Source organism: Zootoca vivipara, chromosome 1, assembly GCF_963506605.1.
Source record: "Zootoca vivipara chromosome 1, rZooViv1.1, whole genome shotgun sequence".
Classification (NCBI taxonomy): domain Eukaryota; kingdom Metazoa; phylum Chordata; class Lepidosauria; order Squamata; family Lacertidae; genus Zootoca; species Zootoca vivipara.
In genome coordinates this window covers 19193496-19220309 of record NC_083276.1, presented here as the reverse complement: position 1 = coordinate 19220309, position 26814 = coordinate 19193496, and the positions used below count along the sequence as shown (strand labels likewise).

General features: G+C 44.4%; 1 protein-coding gene across 1 annotated transcript in view; it reads left to right on the top strand.

The window, feature by feature from the left end:
• The first annotated feature begins 21510 nt into the window (after window positions 1–21510).
• TUNAR (TCL1 upstream neural differentiation-associated RNA) overlaps window positions 21511–26814 on the top strand; it is a 50342-nt gene continuing 45038 nt past the window's right edge. The window contains exon 1 of the mRNA XM_060277450.1: window positions 21511–21781. Within this exon, the coding sequence (XP_060133433.1) occupies window positions 21746–21781 (36 nt within the window). The 5' untranslated portion in view covers window positions 21511–21745. The remainder of the gene's footprint in view (window positions 21782–26814) is intronic.

The window sequence follows — 26814 nt, the reverse complement described above, 5'->3', positions numbered from 1 at the left end:
AGAGCTGGCTGAAAACTCAATGAGCCAGTAATTGCCCACTCAAGTATGCATCTTGCTTGAGGGTTGCTGTCTGCTTAAGTGAGGATGAGGAGGTGATGGGAACCCCCCCCCAAAGTTATTGTTTTTTTGGTCATTTTTTTTACTGTCAGCTAGCTAGCATATTAACAGCGTATATTGTCAAGGATATGAGCGACCCACCAGCCCCCCCCCCAAACCCAGCTCACATTGTTCAAGGCATGTTAGTTGTGGTTAATGGCTAATATAATCACCTCAACACATAACCAATGAGCAGAAGTTGAAGTGAATGCACATTTCGAAAGTACCATGTTAGCAGGCAGTTAAGATAAACATTGGTGATGGTAGCTGACTAAATTGTATCAGAACAAATGTCGGCGTATTTGACAAATTCTGTTTAAAAACAAAACAAAAACCTAACAACCAGGATAGGGAAAATCCACAGAAAATTGTTCCAAGCAAGACTGCTTTGCAAGGAGACAAGCGGACTATGGGTCAGTTTGATATGCAACCTGTTTGCACATTCCACCACCATCCCTCGTCTCAACAATTCCTTATCTCAACAATTCAGTGTGTTGCTTTCCATAATAAGTTTTAGAGAACTGGGCTTTCTACAGTTCTTGGTCCAGTAAAAAAAAAAAGGAGCCGGCACTGGTCCAATACATAAATATAGAATAGCAAGTATCTTTCTTTTCTCTTCAGTATTCCAAGTCCAAATCTGATCCCAATATGCTTCTAATTACATAATCAGGAAAGCAGTGAGGTCCAACCACTTGCAACCACAACTCCCGCCACCCTTTCCTTCTTACCTTGCCTAGCATTAATAGAATGGTTGGGAGACCTCACCAGAGTCCTTGTTTCCTCACTTTCCGACAGCTGTTGGAATTTCTCCCTGGGGAGGCTATGGAACTCCTCAGCTGTTTAGAGGTGGATGAGGTCGAACAAGCTGGAACTTAAGAAGAACATAAGCAGACTGCTGAATCAGGCCAGGGGCCCATCTAGCCCAGCATCCTGTTGTTACAATGGCCAGCCAGATGCCTGTGGGGAACCCTCGAGCAGGATTCGAGCACAAGAGTGCTGTCTTCTCCAGTGGTTTCCTGCAATGGGTATTCAGAAGCGTTACTGCCTCCAACTATGCAGTAGACATTATGGCTTGTAGCCATTGACAGCCCTCTCTTCCATGAATTTGTCTAATTGCCTTTCAAAGCCATCTTGGTTGGTGGTCATTGCTGCATCCCGAGGGAGCAAGAGCCATAGTTCAATCATGCTCTGTGGGAGGAAGTTATTTTCTCTGTCCTGAATCTTCCAACCTTCAGCTTCCTTGGACATCTATGAGTTCTTGTATTATGACAGATGGAGAAAAGCTTTTCTCTGTCCACTTTCTCAATGCCATGCATAATTTTATAAACTTCTATCATTACTTAAGATACTTTCCTCTGGCCACCTTTTCACTAAAATGTCCCAAACTCACTCCACCTGCTTGATCATTTTGCTTGCCCTTTTCCAAACCTGCTTCCACTCTATAATATCCGATTTTGAGGTGGAGTGACCAGAATTGTACACAGCTTATTGTTTTATTGTTGGCTGTTGGATTTATCCTTATCTTGTTCATGGAATGAATACGTTATTCTTGTATATTGTATTAGTCTTGTGCTTTTCAATATTGTTGTATGCCACTTTGTGGAGAAGCTTTCTTGGAAAGTGTGGTATTAATTTCTTAAATAAGCAAATGTATCCGTTTCCAATCCCCGTCACCTTTCTGTGACTTGTTCAGGCTGCTCCAGGCTGTTTTCATTCCAATAGGTTTTTTGGGGGGGGCAGGGAGGGGATAAAATGAATAAAAAATGAATTTCCATTCATTCATTTGCTTTCCCATCTGTTCCCATAACTAAGACAAATGAAACAAATGGGTCTAATTTGCTTTGTTTTCCATCCATTTTACAAAATGAATGTACACCTCCAAAAATATTATAAATGTTATATGCAATTCCCCAACCCCTTCACTAGCACAGATATTGCTTCTGAAATCTTGCCTGTGAGGTGAGTGTGTGACTGTCACAGGACCCTATTGGATAATGCCTGTGATATCAATGATACAATTCCTTGGGTCAGTTATTCCTCTGCAGGAGGGGTGAGGAAGCTTTGTGACTCCACAGGCTAAATCCTTATTTTGCCTAGAGGGTAAAATATGACAGGTGAGTGAGGCCATTTACCTGTCAAATCAGCACCTTTGCAAGTCTCAGCCTCCCCTTTCAAACTCCTAGTCTTGGAGGTTTAATAGGAGAGTATGGGGATAGTTGCAAGGATATGAAACAGGCCCTGTGCTTGTTTCAGCCTAAATTGGGAGTGTGCAGTGCAAGGATGTCTCAAAGGCTTTGCAAAAGTGCTGCTTGCAGCAGCTGCCTGCTTCTCCTTTAAATGAAGAAGAGGGGACAGCTGCTGCAAACAGTGCTTTTGAGAAGTGCTTTCAGGCAGTTCCCACTATTTCATTTCAGCTGAAATGGAAGTATGGTGGCTTCCTTGAAGTGTTTCTCAAAATGTGTTTAGGATTGCAGCCTAAAGCTGTAGACTCACAATTTCCTGAGCTTATATGAGTTGCCACATATAGGATTGTACTGCCACATATTGTTTGTTAAGGGCTACTTTAATTTTATACTTTTATTTCTTTTGTTATAAACTTATCTCCCACTTGTTTTTCAGAAGAAATTATGGATGGCCAGCAACAACAACAACAACAAAATAGTGTTAAATATAAAGTTCCACAATTGAAGCAAATCATAAATTGAAACATTAGCATCTTTAGCTTCTCCTGTTGATTCAAACGTTGGGCAGGGGGATGCTGAACAAACACAAGCAACAAATCTCATCCCCCTCACAGGATAAAAAAAACCCCTTGCAAAATTAATGGATTTGGAATCTCTAAATACGAATGATAGTTGTCATATCAGTGACTGTTAAAATAAAGGATCAAGATTGGAACTGTTGCATTTGGATTAATTAAGAGTTTCGGAGCAGGACCGAAATAAGAACGACACCCCCCTGAAATCCAGAGCACGGGAAGTCATTCAAATGGTTTGAGGTGGCGCTGTGGTTAAACCACTGAGCCTAGGGCTTGCTGATCAGAAGGTTGGCGGTTCGAATCCCTGTGACGGGGTGAGCTCCCGTTGCTTGGTCCCAGCTCCTGCCAACCTAGCAGTTCGAAAGCACATCAAAGTGCAAGTAGATAAATAGGAACCGCTACAGTGGGAAGGTAAACGGCGTTTCCGTGCGCTGCTCTGGTTTGCCAGAAGCGGCTTTGTCATGCTGGCCACATGACCTGGAAGCTATACGCCGGCTCCCTCGGCCAATAATGCGAGATGAGCGCGCAACCCCAGAGTCGGTCATGACTGGACCTAATGGTCAGGGGTCCCTTTACCTTTACCTTAATGAGCTTTTATCATTGTATTATAATTTGGTATTGTATTAATGTGGCTTTTACTGGATTGTTATAAATGAAAATTAATAAAAATTATTATACAAATTCTCATCCCCTGTAGCATTTATAGAAAGATTGCATTCATGTCCAGAGATGCTTAAGACCGAAATTCAGCTATTACTTTCATACCCTACTTATGCTCTTTCAAGGGACACCTGGCTGTCCACTGCTGGAAACACAATACTTGACTAGATGAATCTTGCCTGATCCAGGAAGCATTTTTTATGTATACAGTTATGAAAGCGAATACCTTTTCCCTTTTCTCTTTCTTTCCCCCCTTCTCCTTCTCTCCAGCCCAGCACTGGAACATACGTGACCGAAAAAGGTATGAACGGAATCTCTCCTTCACATCCTCTCACACACTGGCATTGCCTCTTTGCTATATTGGCAGTGATCTCACACTACAGATACATCACACTTATCTCACCTATGCATGTGCCTGGGCATTTAATGTCCCAAAGTGTATTTACAAGCACTTGCAAACAGATGTTGATTGTGCACAGAATAAACAGCTTTCCTTTTTGAAACACGGTTTTTATGTTGGCTGGGATCCAGCTCAGGAAGTGCTTCAGAAGGTAAGAACATTCCCAAGGTTCATGTTCAAGCTAACAGATGGTTCTGAACTGGTGATTCAGTGCTCCTAGTCCACATATATGGGGGACTTTAGCTTCTTCTGGTCTTCTCCAGTCTATCAGTCTACAGCCAGCTGAGGCTGTATAGTCACATGACTTCTGCCTGATGTACCTAATGGAGATGCCTTTAGAGAAAAAATATCCATACTCCTGGGTCATTCCTTGCACCTCATGTTAGCCATTACACACCTGAACAACACAGGAATGCACCCTAAGAAAGAGCCTCTTCAGCTATGTGTTGTTACCTATTTTGATGCCCACCCTATAAATTTAAATGCACTGCAGCCATTTCAGTTGTCATAGCATCTGGGCAAGGGATCTTGGGAACTGTAGTTCTGGAAAGAGGGTAGGGTTCTCTACTAGAATATAGATTTCACAAGATTCCTTAAGGAAAGTTGAGTTTCACATTGGCTTTAAATTTATAGTGATGTGCATGTATGGTATGAATCCGACCTGTCCAGCCCTCAGACCACACCGGTCCTCGTTTCTTCCTGCACAGTGGAGATCAGATGAACCACACTTGCATGTAGCTCTCCACTGGCAAATTAAAAATGCTGGAATGGGATTCCAGTTGCTTTCTTGATGTGATGAAGCGGCAGTAGCAAGAGGTCAGAGGGCCAGTCCTACCATTAGGCAGAGTGAGGTGGCTGCCTCAGGTGGCAGATCTTGGGGGACAGGGGTGCCAACTTGAATAAAATATTGGGGGGCAGGCAAGTCCCGCCCTGCATAATCGATCACATGATGCATTGGACACAACACCATTTGAATGGCAATGTCCATCAACTTGGGGGGGGGGGGCTTCAAATATTTTATTGGGGAGGGAGGCAAAGGGAATTTGACCCCTAGGAGTTGGCTCCTTTGTTGGGGGAAGTGAGAAGGCAGCAGTAAGAGCCCCTCAGTTGTTCTTCCTGAGGTCCCTGAGCATTTTCCTTCTTTCGGAAGACAGGGCTGTGCTCCCCTGTCCTTTACCCTCTATGCTAGCCCACTGCCCTCAGGCACAGTGCAAAATGTAATCTCTTCCCAGTGTTGAAGATGCAACTGCTAGATAGAAGACTTGGCTATCAAAATGTTACCAGGAATAATAATAATAATAATAATAATAATAATAATAATAATAATAATACCCCTCCCATCTGGCTGGGTTTTCCCAGCCACTCTGGGCGACTCCCAACAGAAAAATGAAATAAAATAATCTATTAAACATTAAAAGCCTCCCTAAACAGGGCTGCCTTCAGATGTCTTCTAAAAATCTGGTAGCTGTTTTCCTCTTTGACATCTGATGGGAGGGCATTCTACAGGGCAGGCGCCACCACCGAGAAGGCCCTCCCTCTGCCTGGTTCCCTGCAACTTAGTTTCTCACAGTGAGGGAACCACCAAAAGGCCCTTGGTACTGGACCTCAGTGTCCGGGCAGAATGATGGGGATGAAGACGCTCCTTCAGGTATACTGGACCAAGGCCATTTAGGCCTTTAAAGGTCAGCACCAACACTTTGAACTGTGCTCGGAATCATGTCAGGGCATCTTGGCCTTTCGTCTGACCCGTATTATCACAGAATAAAGGTGATTCTGCCTTTGGTAATTGGTCTGGTCTTATTGACTTCAGCAAATCAGGACCAGGGCAATATTTTTTTCCATATCCTGTTCTTCTTCATCTTTCTCGAGGATGGAGAAAAGATACATCTGGTTAGTTAATCCCATTGTTGTTGAACCATGGCTGTAACTCCGAGCAAATTAGCAAAAGTAAATATACACACGCTGTATAACTTTGCCAGAAGAACTTGGCTGAGCCAACAGATTTTCACTCCATGAGACAGGTTTCGCTATATTTGTAGAGGTCTCTTTTTAAAAACAACAACAAACAAACAAACAAACAAACTCCCCTTGAGGACTATTAAATTCAAAGCAATCACTAGATGCCCTTCCCTTCCTGATGCTCACTAAGCTGCTACTGTACTTGTTTCTCTGTATCATTCCGTATTGCTTCTCCAACCAACCAAACCATGTGTGTGTGTGTGTGTGTGTGTGTGTGTGTGTGTGTGTGTGTGTATCTGTGTGCTTGCTTGGGTTTATTTGAACCCAGGGGCTGCCTTCCACTTTGAAAAAAATGAATACCATTTGATATGGGAAATGCTCGGGCATGTGAGAGCATTTTTCATCTCTGAAGAGTTCGGTTTCATTTGCTCTCCTCCTTCTGTGTTCCAAGCAGGCAGTGCAGAACGCTGTATAAATAGCCAAGCCTGTGCTACATCCAGTTTGAGATATCCAGGCATCCAGGAGGGGAAGGCACACGGCAGGGGGAAAGCACTGAGCAGCTTGCGAAACTAAAGATGATGTATATTTCAGACTCAATCTCCTGAGCAATCTTGGGAAGCTCGGATGGATTACAATAAGACTTCAGCAAAGCTGCCGACGTTCGTAAGGAGCTGTCACTTACCAAGGAGGATAAGAGCTGGAGAGAATGTCATAATTTCCTTTCCCCATAAGATAAATTTGAAGGGCTGATTCTCTGGACAGGATGAGCAGCACTGCAAAAGATGATGGCTTAAACTTTTAACATCTCTTCCAAGTGGAATATGTGAGTCTTAAGACCCTTCTTTCTTTCTTTTTTTTTAAAAAAGAAAACAAACTGAATGGGGGTTTGAGTGGGGGGCAGTTGTTGTTTCGGAGGAAATTGCGTGGAGCTAGTTTTTAGCTGCACAGTGCTATCTTGGCAATACTTGCAAGACAGATTATTCATGCCCGAGTTGTACAGTTTTCATTAATACATTTTAGCCGTTTCCATTCTGAGAACTTGGCACAGCTACCCAGCAAAAATGTAACAGTTACAAAGGTGGGACCTTATCTTAATAGGAGGTCCTGTACTTACAGGTATCCCGGCAAATTTTGACTGGATCCTTATTGCACAGTGATGTGGGGGGGTAAGCCCCAGTGAAGTCAGTGGGACTTACTTCCAAATAAACATGCATGGGAACAGGCTGTGTGATTGCTGGAGCACATCCTTCCAGTTCGTTTTCTCAATCTTTGCTTTTTGCAACCATCAAGTTCTTGTTCCACCAGGATTCCACCCCCCCACCCCCACCCTCCACTAGCTAGGTTTCTCTTTGGTGGCATTTTAAATGCTGATAAGATGAATGTAGTCTCTGGATCAACATGAAGGCTCTTAATGGGTTTATGGATAATCTGGGCTATTCAACTTGGATCAGTTACAGAACAACTGCATGAGTGAGGGATGTGCTAATAATGCCTTAATAGAGAATGCTATTTGCAATGACAGGTGATCACTGGTTCTTTTGTTAAGAAAAATTGAAAATTACTTTTGCGCGCGCACACACACACACACACACACACACACACACCAACAGCAACCTCAGTTTTTAGTTGCACTTTCATGATTTTCAATATGAATCTTAAAGGTGTAAGATGAATCTTTAGGGTAGCCTTTTAGGAAAATAAGTCAGAAGCAGAGTTGAGCAAAATTATTAATTTTATAGCGATACAACAAAGGAGAAAGTGTAGTTGATTGTGGAAAGTAATTAATTCGAATACTGGTTTGCATTTTAGTTATGCGATCTGCACACAAACATGCTGACAGAGAGAAATTATAACTAAAATATATGAATAGCTGTATGCTTAATTAACAGCAGGCAGAGCTGTTATCGTTTCTGCACCGCATAAGCCATTTAGCACCCCATCTCACGGAGGGCTCACGTGAAAAAGCCACCTCATGATCAGCAGAGGAAAGGAAGTGAGATGTTAAAATAGGGAGAATTTAATATGAACTTAGTAGCTGATTAACTGGGGAATATAGGGATATAGGCAAGCAAACAAGAGTAGCATCATGTCATATCGTATTTCTCAATTTTGAAAGCAGCAATCTGGATGTGCTGTAGGAACGTGATTGCTTTGGCATGGTTTATTTCCTAATAGTCATCAGCTGGGATTCTGAGTAAACTATTCCACAAACCAGTTGGTGGAGCATGTTTAGTCCCATGGAAGTTTCCTGACCGTGACCTCACATGTTTGATTCTAGTCACATTTACCTAGAAGTAAATCCTAGCAGTAATGCTGCTACTTACTTTCAAAAAAGTATGCCCGAATCCTAGGCATGCTAAGTCCCATTGTGCTCAGCATCATAGTGAGTGTGTTTTGGACTGCAACCTTAGGATCACTATTCTGCGAATTTCCCAATATCTTTCATCAAAGTAAGATATTTCAAAAAGAAAAAAAAAACCAGTCAAGAAAGTTCGTTGAAGAGGAAAACAGTTGCACAGAACAGTGCTTCAGAAAGATTATCTCCTTTCATGCTCTTCATGAGCACAGATTCCTTAACAGAATTTTTCAAAGCGATTCCCTAAATTCCATTTCCCATTCCTTTACATCTAGTACTCAACAAAATCATTTCAATAAACTTTGGAAGCCTGAATAATATTATTCAGCACAGTGAAATGGAACAGAGCACAAAACTGACAGCCAGAGCATTAGTATTAAAGTCTCAGCCTTGCAACATGTTTTGATTTTTTTTCAGTTGCATTATTTGAAGTGTGTGTGTGTGTGTGTGTGTGTGTGTGTGTACACTTTCCCAGAAACTAATCCAATGAAAGAAAATATCCCCAATTTTCTACAATTTTCAATGCATAGAAACTTGAAGAGAAGTTATTTTCCTGTTCATGATTTTAAGCCAATAATGGGGAGCTTAACTAAACTTTAATAAGACTAATTGAGAGGATAGCTGTTTTCTCCTCCAGTAACCTGATACAATTCTCTCTCTCTCTCTGTTTCTCTCTCTCTCTCTGCCATGCTTTTGGGGCATTTGCAATAATAATAATAATAATAATAATAATAATAATAATAATAATAATAATGTGTGTATATTTATGCAGCTGTTACAACTGTTAATTTGGGTAACTTACTGGAGAGTTTTCTCTCTTTTTTTGAAGTACATATCTGCTTAGGGTTAAAAGGATTTCAGGCAGATGATCACTCTTGAGATTCAGTGAATTCGCACATTGCATGTCCTGTCTTATTACATGGTTGTACAGGAAGATGATCATTTCCCCAATGAGCTTCGACAACAAACAGAGGATGTGCAAATACATCACTGCATCATATTCAGAGATAATCTGATTCTTATATGATGTTTGGAATGGAAATTCTGCAAATTCATCCTTATTACTTCTGCAGACTGACACGTCTCCTTCATAAGATTTAAAACAAAAAATCTGCTTAGAAAAGAAGCAATGGGAATGAGAATAATATAATTTGGTCCAATGCTATTGGCCCGATTCAGACCCTTTCCTACACACAGCCCCCCTCCCCCCCATGTACAACTCTCAGTATGTGGTGTGGGCTGCTATTAGGAGAGGAGAGAGAACACAGAGGAGCCCCGTACTCAAAACAAGAGTGCATAAGAAAGGGAAGAGAGACAGTGGCTGAAGATTGCAACATTTATTATGTTTTTGCATTTGACTGATGGGGTGAGACGTTTTGTTGCCTATGAGAGGCCGCTGCAGAAAATCTGAGAGGCAACTTCAGCAATGTTGCAAAGGATGCTCAGGCACCCTCTTAGTTTCTGCATTGCTTCAGGGGTGTTTGTGGGTGTTTTGCCTGAAGCATGAGAGATGAAATATGCACAGCAGGAACCTTGGCAACATAGCAGGGAATGCTGAGACACACCTCTTAGCTCAGAATAATAATAATAATAATAATAATAATAATAATAATAATAATAATATATTTATACCCCGCCCATCTGGCTGGGTTTCCCCAGCCACTCTGGGCGGCTTCCAACAGAAACATTAAAATACACTAATTTCTTAAACATTAAAAGCCTCCCTAAACAGGGCTGCCTTCAGATGTCTTCTTAAAATCTGGTAGCTGTTTTTCTTTTTGACATCTGATGGGAGGGCATTCCACAGGGTGGGTGCCACCACCGAGAAGGCCCTCCGCCTGGTTCCCTGCAACTTGGCTTCTCACAATGAGGGAACCGCAAGAAGGCCCTCAGAGCTGGACCTCAGTGTCCGGGCAGAATTATGGGGGTGGAGACGCTCCTTTAGGTATACTGGACCGAGGCCGTTTAGGGCTTTAAAGGTCAGCACCAACACTTTGAACTGTGCTCGGAAACGTACTGGGAGCCAATGTAGATCTTTCAAGACCGGTGTTATGTGGTCTCGGCGGCCGCTCCCAGTCACCAGTCTCGCTGCCGCATTCTGGATTAGTTGTAGTTTCCGGGTCACCTTCAAAGGTAGCCCCATGTAGAGCACATTGCAGTAGTCCAAGCGGGAGATAACTAGAGCATGCACCACTCTGGCAAGACAATCTGCAGGCAGAAGCCACTTGTGCCATCACATGGTCTGAAGGCTCTGCCCCAGTGTCCTCTGCAATGTTCACTTTGCTGGCGGATCGCATTGGGTTGCGTGAGGCTCACACTGCTGATGCAGCCCCATGTTGCTGATGGTGCAATGCCTCTACTTCCTTTGGGATCTCATAGGTAGGTGCATTATGGAGAGAGGAGAGCCACTATCAGAGTAGGCTGCATCAAAAAGCATGCTCACACCAATGAACCTCTTGGAATGCTTGTGAAAGGAATGGCTAACTTTATTCCCCGCCAAGGTAGTTGTGTAATCAAAGGGAGGGGAACCCCTTTGTTTTGCCATCTTTCCTTTGATGGGACAGGGGACTAAGGCCCTGCGTTTATCCTTATTGCCCATGCAGGCAAGTTGAGGGACACAAGGCAGACTTTACTCAAGCACATTTGATCCCATGAAGAAATGTTCTATGGCTGCTATTAGATGAGATTGGAAATATATGATGAAGATCACCTACTCTTTAAAAAACAATAGCAATGAAAGAAGTTAAAAACAGTTTTATAAGTGAGGGAAATGGGGATATGTGGGGATATCGTGCTAGAGAATAGGGGGAGTCACTTTTCAGAATGCCCTTAAAAGCTGTCAGTATCCCTATTACAACAAAGAGAGATACCATACTGGTCCTATTCTCTCCCTCATGAAAGGGGTGATTTAGATCAGGAAAACAGCACAGGGAGAAGTGTTAACTGTTCTTTCCCTAGCATCTTGTTCTTATTCAGGTTCAGCTGCTTTGAACTTTTTTTTTTTAAGGCGATCCTAATGCACTTTATTTATTTATTTATTTGCACCATAGTCTAATTTCACCCTCATCAGCTCACAAAATTCTGGGAAGCCATTCCCAGTTCTGGCACCTAATCCACGAAAGCTTATCTTAAATTTCCCGGAAGGTGTTTTTCTGAGTCTGAGATTTCTCTCCCCAACCCCTCGCTTGGGAAAAAAAGACCACTTTGCAGATTCCCCCCCCCCCCCGCAGAATATTCTCCACTTCTTTCCCCCCCTTTTGGTAACAGTTGCCTTGGAACTGGGAGAGATCCAAGACACAGTGGAGATTTTTAAATGATGACCAGGCTGCCAGCACAGCCGCTGCTTCTGCACCAACATTAGGAAACCCACCAACTTAGGGGGGGGAAAGGAAGAAGCTTTGTATGATGAACTGAGAAGCTGTTGGAGAATTCCTCCTCTCTCTGGAGAAGTCTGGCAAAAAGCCCCTATCCCCAGCACAATTTCTCTGCGCGCAAATAGGTTGCAGAATTTCTGCAATCAAATTATGGCTCTGCTATCCACATGCAGCCTTTAATGACCATTCACTGTTCCAGATCACCCCTGAGGGAGCATTGCTGGAGCAGAAGTAGGTTCAGCCAAGGGAAGCAGTATGGATAGTGCACTGAAACACTGCAGAAATTGCCTATTAGGAGTGTAACTTAGGTCAGCAAACTCTGGCTGTGTTTAGTATATGCAGAGGTATGTGGTACTTCCTTGATCCGCAGCATCATGAAATAATTAGGTATCGAACAGTAAGTGTAATTTAAACACAGCTGCTTAACTCAGATGATAAGTGTTCTGCATTTTTGGGGGGTATTTTTCATTTCTTTTCCATGTTGACTCAGTTGCAGTAAAATATTCTGCACTGAACTGCTTTTTTCTAGTTTTAGTGTTATGCTATACACGGTTGTGTATAGCATAGAAATAGAGGAAAACAATAGAATGGGGAAAACCAGAGATCTGTTCAAGAAAATTGGAGATATGAAAGGAACATTTCGTACAAAGATTACCATAATCAAGGACAAAAGTGGTAAGGACCTAACAGAAGCAGAAGACATCAAGAAGAGGTGGCAAGAATACACAGAGGAATTATACCAGAAAGATATGGAGGTCTCGTACACCCCAGGTAGTGTGGTTGCTGACCTTGAGCCAGACATCTTGGAGAGTGAAGTCAAATGGGCCTTAGAAAGCACTGCTAATAACAAGGCCAGTGGAAGTGATGATATTCCAGCTGAACTATTTAAAATTTTAAAAGATGATGCTGTTAAGGTGCTACACCCAATATGCCAGCAAGTTTGGAAAACTCAGCAATGGCCAGAGGATTGGAGAAGATCAGTCTACATCCCAATTCCAAAGAAGGGCAGTGCCAAAGAATGCTCCAACTACCGCACAATTGCGCTCATTTCACACGCTAGCAAGGTTATGCTCAAAATTCTACAAGGCAGGCTTAGGCAGTATGTGGACCGAGAACTCCCAGAAGTGCAAGCTGGATTTCGAAAGGGCAGAGGAACCAGAGACCAAATAGCAAACATGCGCTGGATTATGGAGAAAGCTAGAGAGTTCCAGAAAAACGTCTACTTCGGCTTCATTGACTATGCAAAAGCCTTTGACTGTGTCGACCACAGCAAACTATGGCAAGTTCTTAAAGAAATGGGAGTGCCTGATCACCTCATCTGTCTCCTGAGAAATCTCTATGTGGGACAAGAAGCTACAGTTAGAACTGGATATGGAACAACTGATTGGTTCAAAATTGGGAAAGGAGTACGACAAGGTTGTATATTGTCTCCCTGCTTATTTAACTTATATGCAGAATTCATCATGCGAAAGGCTGGACTAGATGAATCCCAAGCCGGAATTAAGATTGCCGGAAGAAATATCAACAACCTCAGATATGCAGATGACACAACCTTGATGGCAGAAAGCGAGGAGGAATTAAAGAACCTTTTAATGAGGGTGAAAGAGGAGAGCGCAAAATATGGTCTGAAGCTCAACATCAAAAAAACCAAGATCATGGCCACCGGTCCCATCACCTCCTGGCAAATAGAAGGGGAAGAAATGGAGGCAGTGAGAGATTTTACTTTCTTGGGCTCCTTGATCACTGCAGATGGTGACAGCAGTCACGAAATTAAAAGACGCCTGCTTCTTGGGAGAAAAGCAATGACAAACCTAGACAGCATCTTAAAAAGCAGAGACATCACCTTGCCGACAAAGGTCCGTATAGTTAAAGCTATGGTTTTCCCAGTAGTGATGTATGGAAGTGAGAGCTGGACCATAAAGAAGGCTGATCGCCGAAGAATTGATGCTTTTGAATTATGGTGCTGGAGGAGACTCTTGAGAGTCCCATGGACTGCTAGAAGATCAAACCTATCCATTCTTAAGGAAATCAGCCCTGAGTGCTCCCTGGAAGGACAGATTGTGAAGCTGAGGCTCCAATACTTTGGCCACCTCATGAGGAGAGAAGAATCCTTGGAAAAGACCCTGATGTTGGGAAAGATTGAGGGCACTAGGAGAAGGGGATGACAGAGGACAAGATGGTTGGACAGTTTCTCGAAGCTACGAACATGAGTTTGACCAAACTGCGGGAGGCAGTGGAAGACAGGAGTGCCTGGCGTGCTATGGTCCATGGGGTCACGAAGAGTCGGACACGACTAAACGACTAAACAACAACATACACGGTTGAGCACTGGAGGCTCGAAGACTGTACGGCAGTTTCAGCCACTATCTCTAAATGCTGAGGGTGTGCTTCTTTTCCCTTCACGTTTTCAGGTGTACACTGATATTGACTGATGGAGTCTTATCTCGCCAACTTCCTGAATCCATTTTTCTTCAAAGCGAAGACTGAGTTATACTACAGCATTCAAAAAACGTGGCTTCTAAACTGAAGTGCAATTTAGTTAGGGCAGTGGCTTCTAAACTGCGTGCCGTGTCACCTTCTGGCAGGAGAATTTGAATGAGAAGTTGAACAGTGGTAGTCAAGTTTTCATGAGAGCTAGCTTGTCTACCGTTTCCAACCTACACCCTTTGCTCCCAGGGCTTTTTTCAGCCGGAACTCACCGGAACTCAGTTCTGGCACCTCTCAGGTAGGCGCCATTGTCATTATAAAACAACAACATAGCTGCCAAGTACCCCGTTTTCCCTGGGAAACCCCCGTTTTTACTTACCTTTTCCCGGTGGTCCCCCGTATCACTTCGTCTCCCGTTTTTCTCCGTTATTTTCTCCTGCCGGCGGCCATTTTTTTCTTTCCGATTTGCCCTTCTATGGGCACCAAAAATGGCCGCCGCCGGCTTCAAAAGCCGCATCTACGCATGTCCGGAAGTGCACAGACGCGACTTCCGGTGTCGGCAGCGGCCATTTTGGGTGCCCATAGATGGGCGGAGCAACACTGAAAGTTGCGTTGGCGCACTTCCTGACATACGTACAAGTGGCTTTCGAAGCCGGCGGCGGCCATTTTTGGTGCCCATAGAAGGGCAAAGTGACACCGGAAGTTACGTCGACGCAACTTCCGGTATCACACGGCGGCTGGTCCCGGATTCTGCAGTCCGGGACTTGGAAGGTAAGCAACAAGGGAGGCATACATGATGAGTTTTAGAAAAATAGCACTGCCAGCCTCCGTGTACGACAGCTGCATATTCCTACATCGCAGGGTGTTGAACTGAATGATCCACACGGTCACTTCCAACTCTACAGTTCTCTGACTCTATGACTAAAACATAGTTGTGTGTGTTCTTTTCACACTTCGCAGGCCAATGCCCATGCAGAGCTTATCTGAGACCAGGGGGTGAGTCCCCGGTCAGCTAGGAGACACAGGGCATTCTTGGCACGATTGTGTAAGTCCAACAGCACCCCTCTGAGGCCCAGAGCAAGTGTACTCTGCTACCCCACCTCTGCCCAGGGCTGTCCAGGACTAAAGCTGAGCATGAACTCAACCCCTCACACACATTTTGCTGACCCATTCACAGAGTTGTGAAATGGTGCGGATGTTCTGATTGTTCTCCAAGAGGGGGCGGAAATTCCAGGAATGGAGGCAAATTCTTTTTTGTTCTTCTTGAGGGCTGCTGACTGGCAGCTATCATTTCTCCTGAAAAGGGCTTTCCGAGAAAAGCTATGTCTTCATGTAGTTATCTTGTAATCAGCTGATCATTGATCATAAGACCATAAGAAGAGCCTGCTGGATCAAGCCATTAAGTCCAGCATCTATTCTCACTGGGGCCAATCAGATGTCTCTGGGAAACCTACAAGCAGGATTTGCGCACAAGAGTGGTCTCCTTTCCTGTGGTTTCCAACAACTGGTATCTAGAAGCATTGCTGCCTCCAATGTGGAGGCAGAGAATAGCCATCATGACAAGGAGCCATCAATAGCCCTCTCCATGAATTAATCTAATCCTCCTTGAAAGCCATCTAAGTTGGTGGCCACCATTGCTTCCTGTGGGAGTCGGTTCCATAGTTTAACTATGCACTGTGCAAAGAAATAATTTATCTGTTCCGACTCTTCCAATTTTCAGGTTCATTGGGTGTCTGTGATTTCTGGTGTTGTGAGAGAGGGAGAAAAGTTTTTCTCTTTTTCCTTTTTTTATGCCACACGTAATTTTATAAACTTCTATCATGTCACCTCTTAAGTCCCAAACACTGCAATTTTTCTTCATAGGCATAGGTGCCAAGTTCCGGATTGAAAAATCTGGGATCAGCAGCGCTGCGGCACTGGAAGTCACTTCTACGCACTTCCGGACATGTGCGGAGGCGACTTCCGATGCCGCTGTGGCCATTTCCAAAATGTCCTGCAGCGCCAGAAGTCACTTCTACGCATATCCGACTTCTGGCACTGCAGACATTTTGGAAATGGGCCCAGTGGCATTGGAAGTCGCCTCCACGCATGTCCGGAAGTGCGTAGAAGCGACATCCGGTGCCGGTGCAGCACCAGAAGAACATGGCTGCCGGCAGGAGCTCCGTAATCCGGGGGAATACGGGGTATTTTGCCATTCAGGACACCTGCAGGAAACGGTAAGAAAATACAGGTGTTTCCCGGGGGAAACGGGGTACTTGGCAGCTATGTTCATAGGCGAGTCACACCATCCCCTTGGTCTCTTTGGTTCTAGATCTTTTCTGATTCTACGTTTCTGAGGTGAGTTGACCCATGCATGGCACTTCATAAGACCAAATAATCAGCTGATATTCACTGCTATGCAGACCACCAGCCCCTTCAGAAAGTTACAGTTCCTAGAGTTCTCTGCGAGGAAGAGGAATTGATACATCGCTCTGAGAATTGTAGCTCTGGACAGGAAACAGGGGTCTCCTAACAACTCTCAGCACTCTGACTATATCTTTTTCTTATTCATTCTCCACCAATCAATGAAAAATAATTGCATATGAATATTATCGTTTGTGCATATGCATGTGTGTGTATGTGAAGTTTTGGTGGTGTTCTCATGGGTGTGATGTAGAGTTTTGTTGCACTTAACCTTACTTTGAGGTGACAGATGGGGGAGTAGCGATGGAGGCGAAATTAGTTTTTGTTTGTGTTTTAATGGGGAAATTCCTAATTAACATTTCTTGAAACAACACGCAGAGTGAACTGTCACTATCCTTTGGAATTCACACTTCTCTGAATTTTGCAATGCAGTTCTCCAGTCAAACAATATGTACCAAATGTATATATTGGGGTGTGTGTGTGTGTGTGTGTGTGTGCAGAAGAATACATATGTTAGTGAAAGCAATATACAAAAATGCATTATATCATGGGAAATTTCTTGCAGAAACGTGCTAGTTAATTATTAGTTAAAAGTACATACAATAATGTGTTTATTAGGAGAATTTTGCACTTAAATGCTGATGAATCTTCATGAGGATTTTCTTCTTCTTCTGGCAAATGCCACAGAAACGTGGAGAACTAAATTTAAGATTGGAAAAATGAAGACCTTGGGAAAAACCAGTATTGGGAGATTCATATATGGTGCCAGCTGTTGGGCAAGTAAAAGCAGGTCTTGGGTGAAAAAGGCTTTGCTGATCACCACTGCCTGCAAAGCCCCTTGCACAACACTTCTCTGTCAGCGACAATCAGCTGTCTGTCGGCTCTTGGGAAGAGTGTGCACACGGTTTCCCTAGTGCTGACAATCAGCTTATTGTTGGAGTGTGGAAAGAACTGCACACTCCCCCCCCCCGCTGCAAAGGCAAAAATGGGTCATGTGATGTCATTGTGACATCAGGTGTCAAACTTTGCCTGCGGGGTGTGAATGTGGACATAAGAATCTGGCCTACCACCCAGATCCAGTGACCCACCCCTGTTTCAGATAATCATAGAATTGTAGAGATTGGTGAAAATATTAGAAATAAACTATGTTTATAAATTGTTGTTTTGTGAGAAAGTACATGTTTAAATGTGATTTTTCCAGCAGTTTTTTCTGTATTATTGTTATTTTTGGCATATTAATGTGGAAATAGCAGATAGCAGCGAAGCCACTTATGAATCAATGCATGTGACAGTGACAAGGTCCAAAAATGAACTGATGGCTTCCATCCCTAGCAACTGGGCACTGAAGGGTTTCTCTACCTGAGCTTCTGGAGAGCCCCTGTCCATCAAAGTTAACAGTACTAAACCAATGGTATGATTTAAGGCTGTTCCATGGAACGCTGCTAATGTCTAAGAGAAATGCTGTACTGCAAACTCCTCTTGAAATACTTACAGTGGTTGGGCTTTGAATATGGCTTTCTGAATTTGGAAAGTAAACTTCCATTGGCTGCAATGCAGTGGTGGCAAAGGAGCCAAACCATGTAATTTGGCTAAATTTTAGTCAGAATTATTTTAGCTGCCTTCCAAATTATTCAACTGTTTTACCTGAGCAGGAGCCTCACATTCACACTGCCAATTACTCCATTTGCAACTTAATGAATGCATATTGTTAGATACGTGAACATAAACTTGCAAGCAGCATGTGAATGCAACTGCACTTTCCCTACTTGTGATTCGCAAAAACTGATATCAAGAGACTGATAGCCTTTTCTCCATGAATTAAACAAACAAACAAGCAAGCAAACAAACAAACAAAAGAATAGGGAGGGCATTCCACAAATGGAGAAACTGCCAGTGAGAGGAACCAGCCACTTGTCAGCGCCAACCAGGCAGTACAGCTTCTAGCAAAATATACTACTACTACTACTAATAATAATTTATTTATACCCCGCCCATCTGGCGGGGTTTCCCCAGCCACTCTGGGCAGCTTCCAACAGAAAATAAAATACAGTAATCTATTAAACATTAAAACCCTCCCTAAACAGGGCTGCCTTCAGGTGTCTTCTAAAAATCTAGTAGTTGTTTTTCTCTCTGACATCTGATGGGAGGGCGTTCCACGGGGCAGGGGCCACCACTGAGAAGACCCTCTGCCTGGTTCCCTGCAACGAGGGAACCGCCAGAAGGCCCTCGGTGCTGGACCTCAGTGTCCGGGCAGAACGATGGGGGTAGAGATCAGAGCCGTCTTAAGCATATCTGGCGCCCTTGCGCCGTGGTGCAAAGATCCCTCCGGCGCCCCCGTTTCCTAGCACAGCTGTCTGGCGAGTGCAGCGCGCAGCACGGCTGCTGCGGGCACAGCAGCGTTGCGCCCCCTGGCGGCTCGGCACCCTGGCGCATTGCGCCACCCAGCCTTGCCTTAGGGCCGGCCCTGGTGGAGATGCTCCTTCAGATATACTGGACCGAGGCCATTTAGGGCTTTAAAGATCAGATTTTTCTGAGCACCAACACTTTGAATTGTGCTCAGAAACGTACTGGGAGCTAATGTAGATCTTTCAAGACCGGTGTTATAGTTTCCAGGTCACTTTCAAAGGTAGCCCCACATAGAGCGCATTGCAGTAGTCCAAGCGGGAGATAACTAGAGCATGCACCACTCTGGCAAGACAGTCTGCAGGCAGGTAGGGTCTCAGCCTGCGTACCAGATGGAGCTGATAGACAGCTGCCCTGGACACAGAATTGACCTGTGCCTCCATGGACAGCTGTGAGTCCAAAATTACTCCCAGGCTGCACACCTGGTCCTTCAGGGGCACAGTTACTCCATTCAGGACCAGGGAGTCCTCCACGCCTGCCCACCTCCTGTCCCCCACAAACAGTACTTCTGTCTTGACAGGATTCAACCTCAATCTGTTAGCCGCCATCCATCCTCCAACCGCCTCCAGGCACTCACAGAGGACCTTCACCGTCTTCACTGGTTCTGATTTGAAAGAGAGGTAGAGTTGGGTATCATCCGCATACTGATGAACACCCAGCCCAAACCCCCAGCAGCTGCATGTAAATGTTAAAAAGCATGGGGGAGAGGACAGAACCCTGAGGCACCCCACAAGTGAGAGCCCAGGGGTCTGAACACCCCCCACTTTCTGAACACGGCCCAGGAGGAAGGAGCGGAACCACTGCATGACAGTGCCCCCAGCTCCCAACCCCTCTAGACGGTCCAGAAGAATGTTATGATCGATGGTGTCAAAAGCCACTGAGAGATCCAGCAGGACTAGGAAACATCTCTCACCTTTGTCCCTAGCCCTTCAGAGATCATCAACCAGTGCGACCAAGGCAGTTTCAGTCCCATGATGAGGCCTGAATCCCGACTGGAAGGGATCCAAATGGTCCGCTTCTTCCAGGCGTGCCTGGAGTTGTTCAGCAACCACTCGCTCATTCACCTTGCCCAAGAATGGAAGATTTGAGACTGGGTGATAGTTGGCCATATTGGCCGCATCTAAGGATGGTTTTTTAAGAAGCGATTTAATAACTGCCTCTTTCAGCGGGTCTGGGAAGGCTCCCTCACAGAGAGAAGCATTCACCAACCTGCGAAGCCCATCGCCCAGCCCCTCCCGGCTAGCTTTTATAAGCCAGGATGGGCAAGGATCAAGGAGACAACATCAACATCCTCGGAGGTAACAGATTGGAATTGATCCCATGCAACTTGACTAGACAGACCTCTAGCACTTCCCCACCCCGGCCCTGCTCCCACAGTGGAGTCTACCTCTTCCCGAATCTGAGTAACTTTATCTGCAAAAAAACTTTGCAAAATCGTTGCAGGAGATCATGTGGCCCGTACTGGGCACCGATGGAGCAGGTGGTTCCACTAAACTGCGAACCACCTGAAAAAGTCTCCTGCTGCTGTTTTCTGCAGATGCAATAGAGGCGGTGAAGAAAGTCTTCTTTGCCGTCGCTACCGCCACTTGGTAGGCTCGACATTGAGCTCTAACCCGTGTCCAGTCAGCTTCAGAATGAGTTATCCACCACCGGCGCTCTAGCCGTCTCAGCGATTGTTTCATTGCCCTCAGATCCGTGGAAAACCACGGATGTGCCTGAGCTTTCCAGTAGGTTTGAGGGGAATCTGGGCAAAACTCCATTATTGAATACTCTTCTGAGTTGGTGGGCAGCAACAGCAGGCAGAGGCAAGGCATCAATGCTGTGATATGTTGCAGTGAGTTAGTAGGTCAGTGCCCCATGTTAAATTTCCAGCATCTTCAAGTGAAAGGAACAAGCAACGATAACAAGACGTATGCCTGAGATGTATGCATCTCCACCCCCATCGTTCAGCCTGGACATTGAAGTCCAGCTCCAAGGGCCTTCTGGCGGTTCTCTCTCTGCGAGAAGTGAGGTTACAGGGAACCAGGCAGAGGGCCTTCTTGGTAGTGGTGCCCTCCCTGTGGAATGCCCTCCCATCAGATATCAAGGAAATAAACAACTCCAGAATCTCAGTCACCTTAGATATTCCCTCCCACATCTCCATCACTCCCTCTCTTAAGGATCACAGTCCTTTGGGTCATCTCTCTTTTGAATTCAGAGTAAGCAGCCTTAGAGTGACTCGGGCAAATTAGCCTGCGGCCTTTTCTCTCGGCTGAAGCATTTCCCCTTTCCGGCGAATTTGTTGCCTCTCTTATCCCAACCGCTTTCTAAAGAGAAGGCAGAATTTCTAACGCTTGACCTAACACAGGTTAGGAAAGGAGAAACGGGGAGTTTCTTGTTTTAATCTTCTTTTAAAGCAGAGGGAGTCATTTGTTGGCAGTGCAAAACTGAGCTGCAATTACAAAATATGCACTATGTGGGAATTGCGAAAGTTTGTTCATTAGAAAATAATTGCCTCTTTGTAGGGGGGTGGGTGGGCAAAATTTTGTTGCAGTGGAGTAAAGGAGACGCACCCTCCTCCTTTTTGGTTAGCTACTCCAGAGCGTCACTAAAATACTTCTTTCTCTCTCTCTTTCTCTCTCTCTCTCTCTCTGTCCTCCTCCCTTTCCTTTGGAGTCTCTGATGACAGCACAGATCTCGGGATGAAGAACCTCTCCAGGCTGATTGGAAATGGCATTGCAGAGCTGAAACGTAACTGGAGGAAACATACCTCTCAATGAAGAAAGTACAATGCACTTGAAAGCTCTGACTCCTGGTGAAGAATTCAAGCCTAGAGAAAACTTGTCCGCTTGGCTGGGAAGGATGGGTTGGACAATCCTCACGCATTCCAAAGGGAATCTGGATGCCATGCTGAGCTTAATCTCTGCAGCATGCTCGGTGATTTTCTCCTCCTGATGCATTGCATGGTAAGGCCATTTCTCTTCTCGTAGCAAATGCTGGTTTCAGTTTGAAAGCATGTAAAACAGTGCTTGTTGTTTGCTTATTCTTGTAATCAGGCATCTAGGTCCTTAATCCTTGTGGCTCAAATGTTTCATGGTTGTTGTTGTTGTTTTTTAAAAATGAAAACATTGGCCAGGTTGTGCTTTGCATTGTATTTTGAAGAGCAATATAAGGTTATGGATTTGGTCCTGTGTCACTTGTGTGTGGCTGAGTTCCATTGATTCAGCGGGATGTATACATGAGTACCTATGCATGGGATTGTAGTCTATGATAGCTTTGTTACAATGTATGACCAAGGTAATTTGGCTGTTGAAAAGTGGCCTTCTACTATCTCTGATCCTTGCATAAGACAAACTGGTAATAAAGAAGAAGAAGACTTCTCTGGCTTTTCTGCTATGTTAGACTTGGATTCTACAGATACTAAGCAGGTAAAGAAAGTTTTGCGGGTGGTCACCACTCAACTTTATGACAATGAAACCATTTCCACAGCTACTTTTTCTGCACAATTACTGCAGGCTACATGTGCAACTGTAATTGCATGGGGAAAGTATTGCGTGAGCCATCGGTACACTGGTCCCCCGTTGCAGCAATTTCCACGATTGCAGCAGTACTTTGTGCTGTCACTCCTGTGGAGGAAATCACTGCAAAGTGCGTTTGTGAACTTTTAGTAAATGCGATATTTCTCCCTACATGATCATATGCTTGGAGGTACCGAGTGTATAGCAAGTGACAACACACTAAAACAACAAAACACCCCTAAGCTACAAAAGCAATCTAACATTAGCAACTATGCACAGTAGCACATTCAAATGACAGCGCTTAGGACTGATAGGGTGTGTGTAGGAGGCAGCGGGTCACCAGATTGTAGAAACAGTGGGATTTTCCTCTTTAGGACTGGAATCTTAAGCAAACTTACGACAAACTCAGACTCATTGAAATCAAGTAGGTTTCTTTTTGATCGAACTGAAGGTTCCCTTGAGGTAAAAATATATCATTCACACCGATGGATGCCTGTTGTAGTAGCATTTTGTTCTTATAATTTCTGAACATCAATATATTTTTGATTGGCTGGACAAGTCCGGCAAAAGTTGGAGTATCTGAAATATTGATAAGACATGATGTATGTATTGTCCTGAGGAATCACAGTGTGAGGGAGAAAGACATGAAGTGAAACTCCTTTGTTTGGACAGTCAGTGCATGAGTAATAAAGACAGCATCGAGGTGTTTTGTAAGAGAATGGTTGCAGTGGTGTTGCGTCCTTTGCTGGCACCTGGGGCATGTGCACATGCATGCACATGTACTGGGCAGGACTGGGGGCAGGGTCAGGAGGGTGAACAAAACTGGCTGTGCCAGCCCAGCACTCAGCACCAACACCACAGAGGGTTTGTCGGGCTGCTCTGCGCCGCTTGCCTGCCTGCCTACACAGGGTGGCCATTCAGCAAGGGGGCCAGGGACACGGTGGCAAGGCAAGGCCAGAGGCCCCCAGTGGCAGGCAGGGTGGGACAGGGATCCCTGAATGGGTGCACCTGGTTCACTAGAAATTGTGCGCCAGGGGCTACGCCCGTCCCCGCCCCCGTCCCCCAACGCTACATCTCTGACTGGTTGTGCCTTGCAGAATCTGGAAGTGTTCAAACGTACAAGTCAAACAGTGACCCAGGTGGTGACATGGTGTGGTTGCAGACTGGGGCAGAGCGTCAGAAGTTATCAGAGCAGGAGAAATAAGGGACAGAGCAGAATGGTGTAAAGAGAAGTACAAATGGATTAAAAGGAGGTTACATGGGAAAGTACAGCAACTAGACTTGGGGGAGGTGCCATTTATACTTGTGGGTGCAGAAGGTGCCCAACTCAATTCCCGTCATCTCCAGTTTACAGAAATGGGTGATGGATAATGAGAAAGATCTCTGCCTCTCCCAGAGACCTTGGAGAGCCACTGCTGGAAGTCTAATGGCACTAATAAGGTGATCTGCTACAAGGCAGCTTCCTAGAACACAAGCAAAAGCTGGAGTGATGGGTGCTCTGTAACACATCATAGAGTTAAAGTACATGGCTTCCATCAAAGAATCCTGGAAACTGTAGTTTACTCCTCACGGAGCTGCAGTTCCCAGCACCCTTAATAAAAGTTCCCAAGATTCCTTGGGGGAAGTCATGTGCTTTGAAGGTATGGGGTGTTCACAGTCGAGGATTAAGCACAGAAGGTTTTGCAGCGAAAGTCCGGGGAGGCAGTATATCTGCTAGATCTTCTTTTTCAGCATCCTGTTCTCGCAGTCACCAACTGGACGCCTATGCAAGCGGAACATGAGGTCAACAGTGCTCTCCCCACACTGATTCCCTTGATATTCAGAGACATATTGACCCCAACAGTGCAGAGTGAACATAGTCATCCTGGCTAGTAGCTACTGATAGTCTTATCTGTTATGAATTTGTTGAAACCCCTTTAAAGTCGGTGGCCATTATTATAGCAGGCAGGAGTGAATTCCATAGTTTAACTATTATTATTGTTGTTGTTATCATTATACGCGGGTGGCGCTGTGGGTTAAACCACAGAGCCTAGGGCTTGCCGATCAGAAGGTCAGCAGTTCGAATCCCCGCAACGGGGAGAACTCCCATTGCTTGGTCCCAGCTCCTGCCAACCTAGCAGTTCGAAAGTGCGTCAAAGTGCAAGTAGATAAATAGGTACCGCTACATCGGGAAGGTAAACGGCATTTCCGTGCACTGCTCTAGTTCGCCAGAAGCGGCTTTGTCATGCTGGCCACATGACCTGGAAGCTGTACGCCAGCTCCTTCAGCCAATAAAGCGAGATGAGCGCCGCAACCCCAGAGTCAGTCACGACTGGACCTAATGGTCAGGGGTCCCTTTACCTTTAATAATAATAATAATAATAATAATAATAATAATAATAATAATAATAATAATCACTGTGTGAAGAGAGGTCTCCTTTTGTCTTTTCCTGAATCTTCCAATATTCAGCTCCATTGGATGACCCCAATTCCTAGTGTAGACGGGAGAAAACTACTTATCTACTTTTTCTATACCATGCCCAACATTATACACCACTATCATGCTCCCTCTTACTCACTTTTCCTTGAAACTAAGAAGCTCCAAATGTTTTCACCTTTCCTCATAGGACATTTGCTCCAACCCTTTGGTCACGTTGGATGCCCGTTTCTGAACTTTCTCCAGCTCTACTGTTTCACCCTATTTGGTGAGACAGCCAGAACTGTACACAGTATTCCAAGAAAGAGGGCATGCTGTGGTTCTCAAGGAATCTGGTGTTTGTGCAACATTGAAAAAACATGGTTGGGAGAGGTGATACTGAAGTTCCATCTGAGACGGTCCATTCGCATGCACAAGGCACTACCAGTTCCTGAAGTGATCAAATAGTGAATGTGCTTGGCCCTTAGTCCTAAACCGAGATGGGGGGGGGGGATATAGCTGCTTGTAGTACAGTCAACCCCCTAATTATACACATTCTTCTATTCAATCCTGCTTACTATACATATTTTTGCAAATACTTTTGCCTAATTGCACAATGCATTTTTTGTATGTTAACTTCACTCATAGATACATATGCTTCCCCCCATTTTGTACACACTTTTCGGCTGGAGAACCATCAGAGCAGTGCAAATTTCAAAGGATAGCTGCTTTGTGGTTCACATATTTTTTTTCTTTCAGGAAATGTGAATCAGGCAGGTTCACTTTAAAAAGCGAATTGAATTCCTTCCCCATTCATATGATGGTGCATACACAGTAAACCATTCACTATGTTTTCTGTGACATCCAAGTGAGCTCAGTGAAGGATCTTAAATACCACGAAATACCATTCCCTCTGAAGAGGATTTGAGAAGAGGGAGGTACAGTACCGATAATTCCATGAGAGAACAGGGCAGACTTTGCCTGGCCCTTTAGAAAGAATAAAGATGGTGTCAGGCGAACACGCCTAGGGTGTGAGTTCAAACGTTTAGGGGCCACCACAGAAAAAGCTCTTTCAATAATAGCCTTCCATCTGACCTTCAAAGGACCTTCAAAGATCATAAATGAACCACATTTGAGAAAATCATTATTACAGTTCTTGTTTGTTTGTTTGTTTGTTTGTTTGTTTCATTTATGAATTGCTTCCCATGAAGGACTTGCTGAAAAGGCATGTCTTCAACAGAACCGAAAGCCCAATAGAAAAGGTGTCTGAGGAAGTTGTAAAGGATAGGAACCACCACACTAAAGGACCGATTCTAACATTGTGTGGCGCAAACCCTGGATAGGATAGTTTTAAGCATTTCCTGTGGTTAGAACTGAACGTTGAAGCAAATTCTGACTTACGGCACTCAATCCAGTGAAAAGTGAGGTGAAGCTAACATGTGACTAAAAACAATTCATGTGAGTAAAGGTTTTGTCAAGTTGGGTTCCTTCATTGTCATGGCAGCAGTCATTAAGCTTGGGGCATAATTCCTGTTTTTCTCTTCTAAACAGAGTCACTTTAATAACATTATTTTTGCTCACGTAAATCTTTCCTTACTGTGTAATTACAGCAAGCAAACTAGGTCAATAACAGATATCTCAGTTTTTTAAGCTCTCTAAATGCATTATTTAGCAATCTTTTCCAACTGCAAAAGTTTACCATTAATTACAGGTCCAGAGACACAAAGACACTTCAACAGAAGCTCGTATTTTAATAATTTGTATATTTTTCATATAGTAAAAACTAAGGGAAAGTTCTAAGTTAGAAGGGTCATTTACACCAGTATGAGGGATGCAAGTGTAAGCAGTACAGCAATGTTGATGGGTTTTTTTTGGAGGGGTGAGGTTCATAGTGAAGAACAATTTTGGGGTGGTATGTGATGTTTTCATCAAAAGGGAGAAAAATCTGCCTTCTGCTATGAGATTTTGACTGTCCCCAAGTGCTACATCTCTCCTTGCATGTCAATCCAGAAGTTTGGAGATCAGTAAATTAAAATCCAGAGACTCCCTGGGAGAATAGGTCTGCCACACATGACTCCTATTTTAA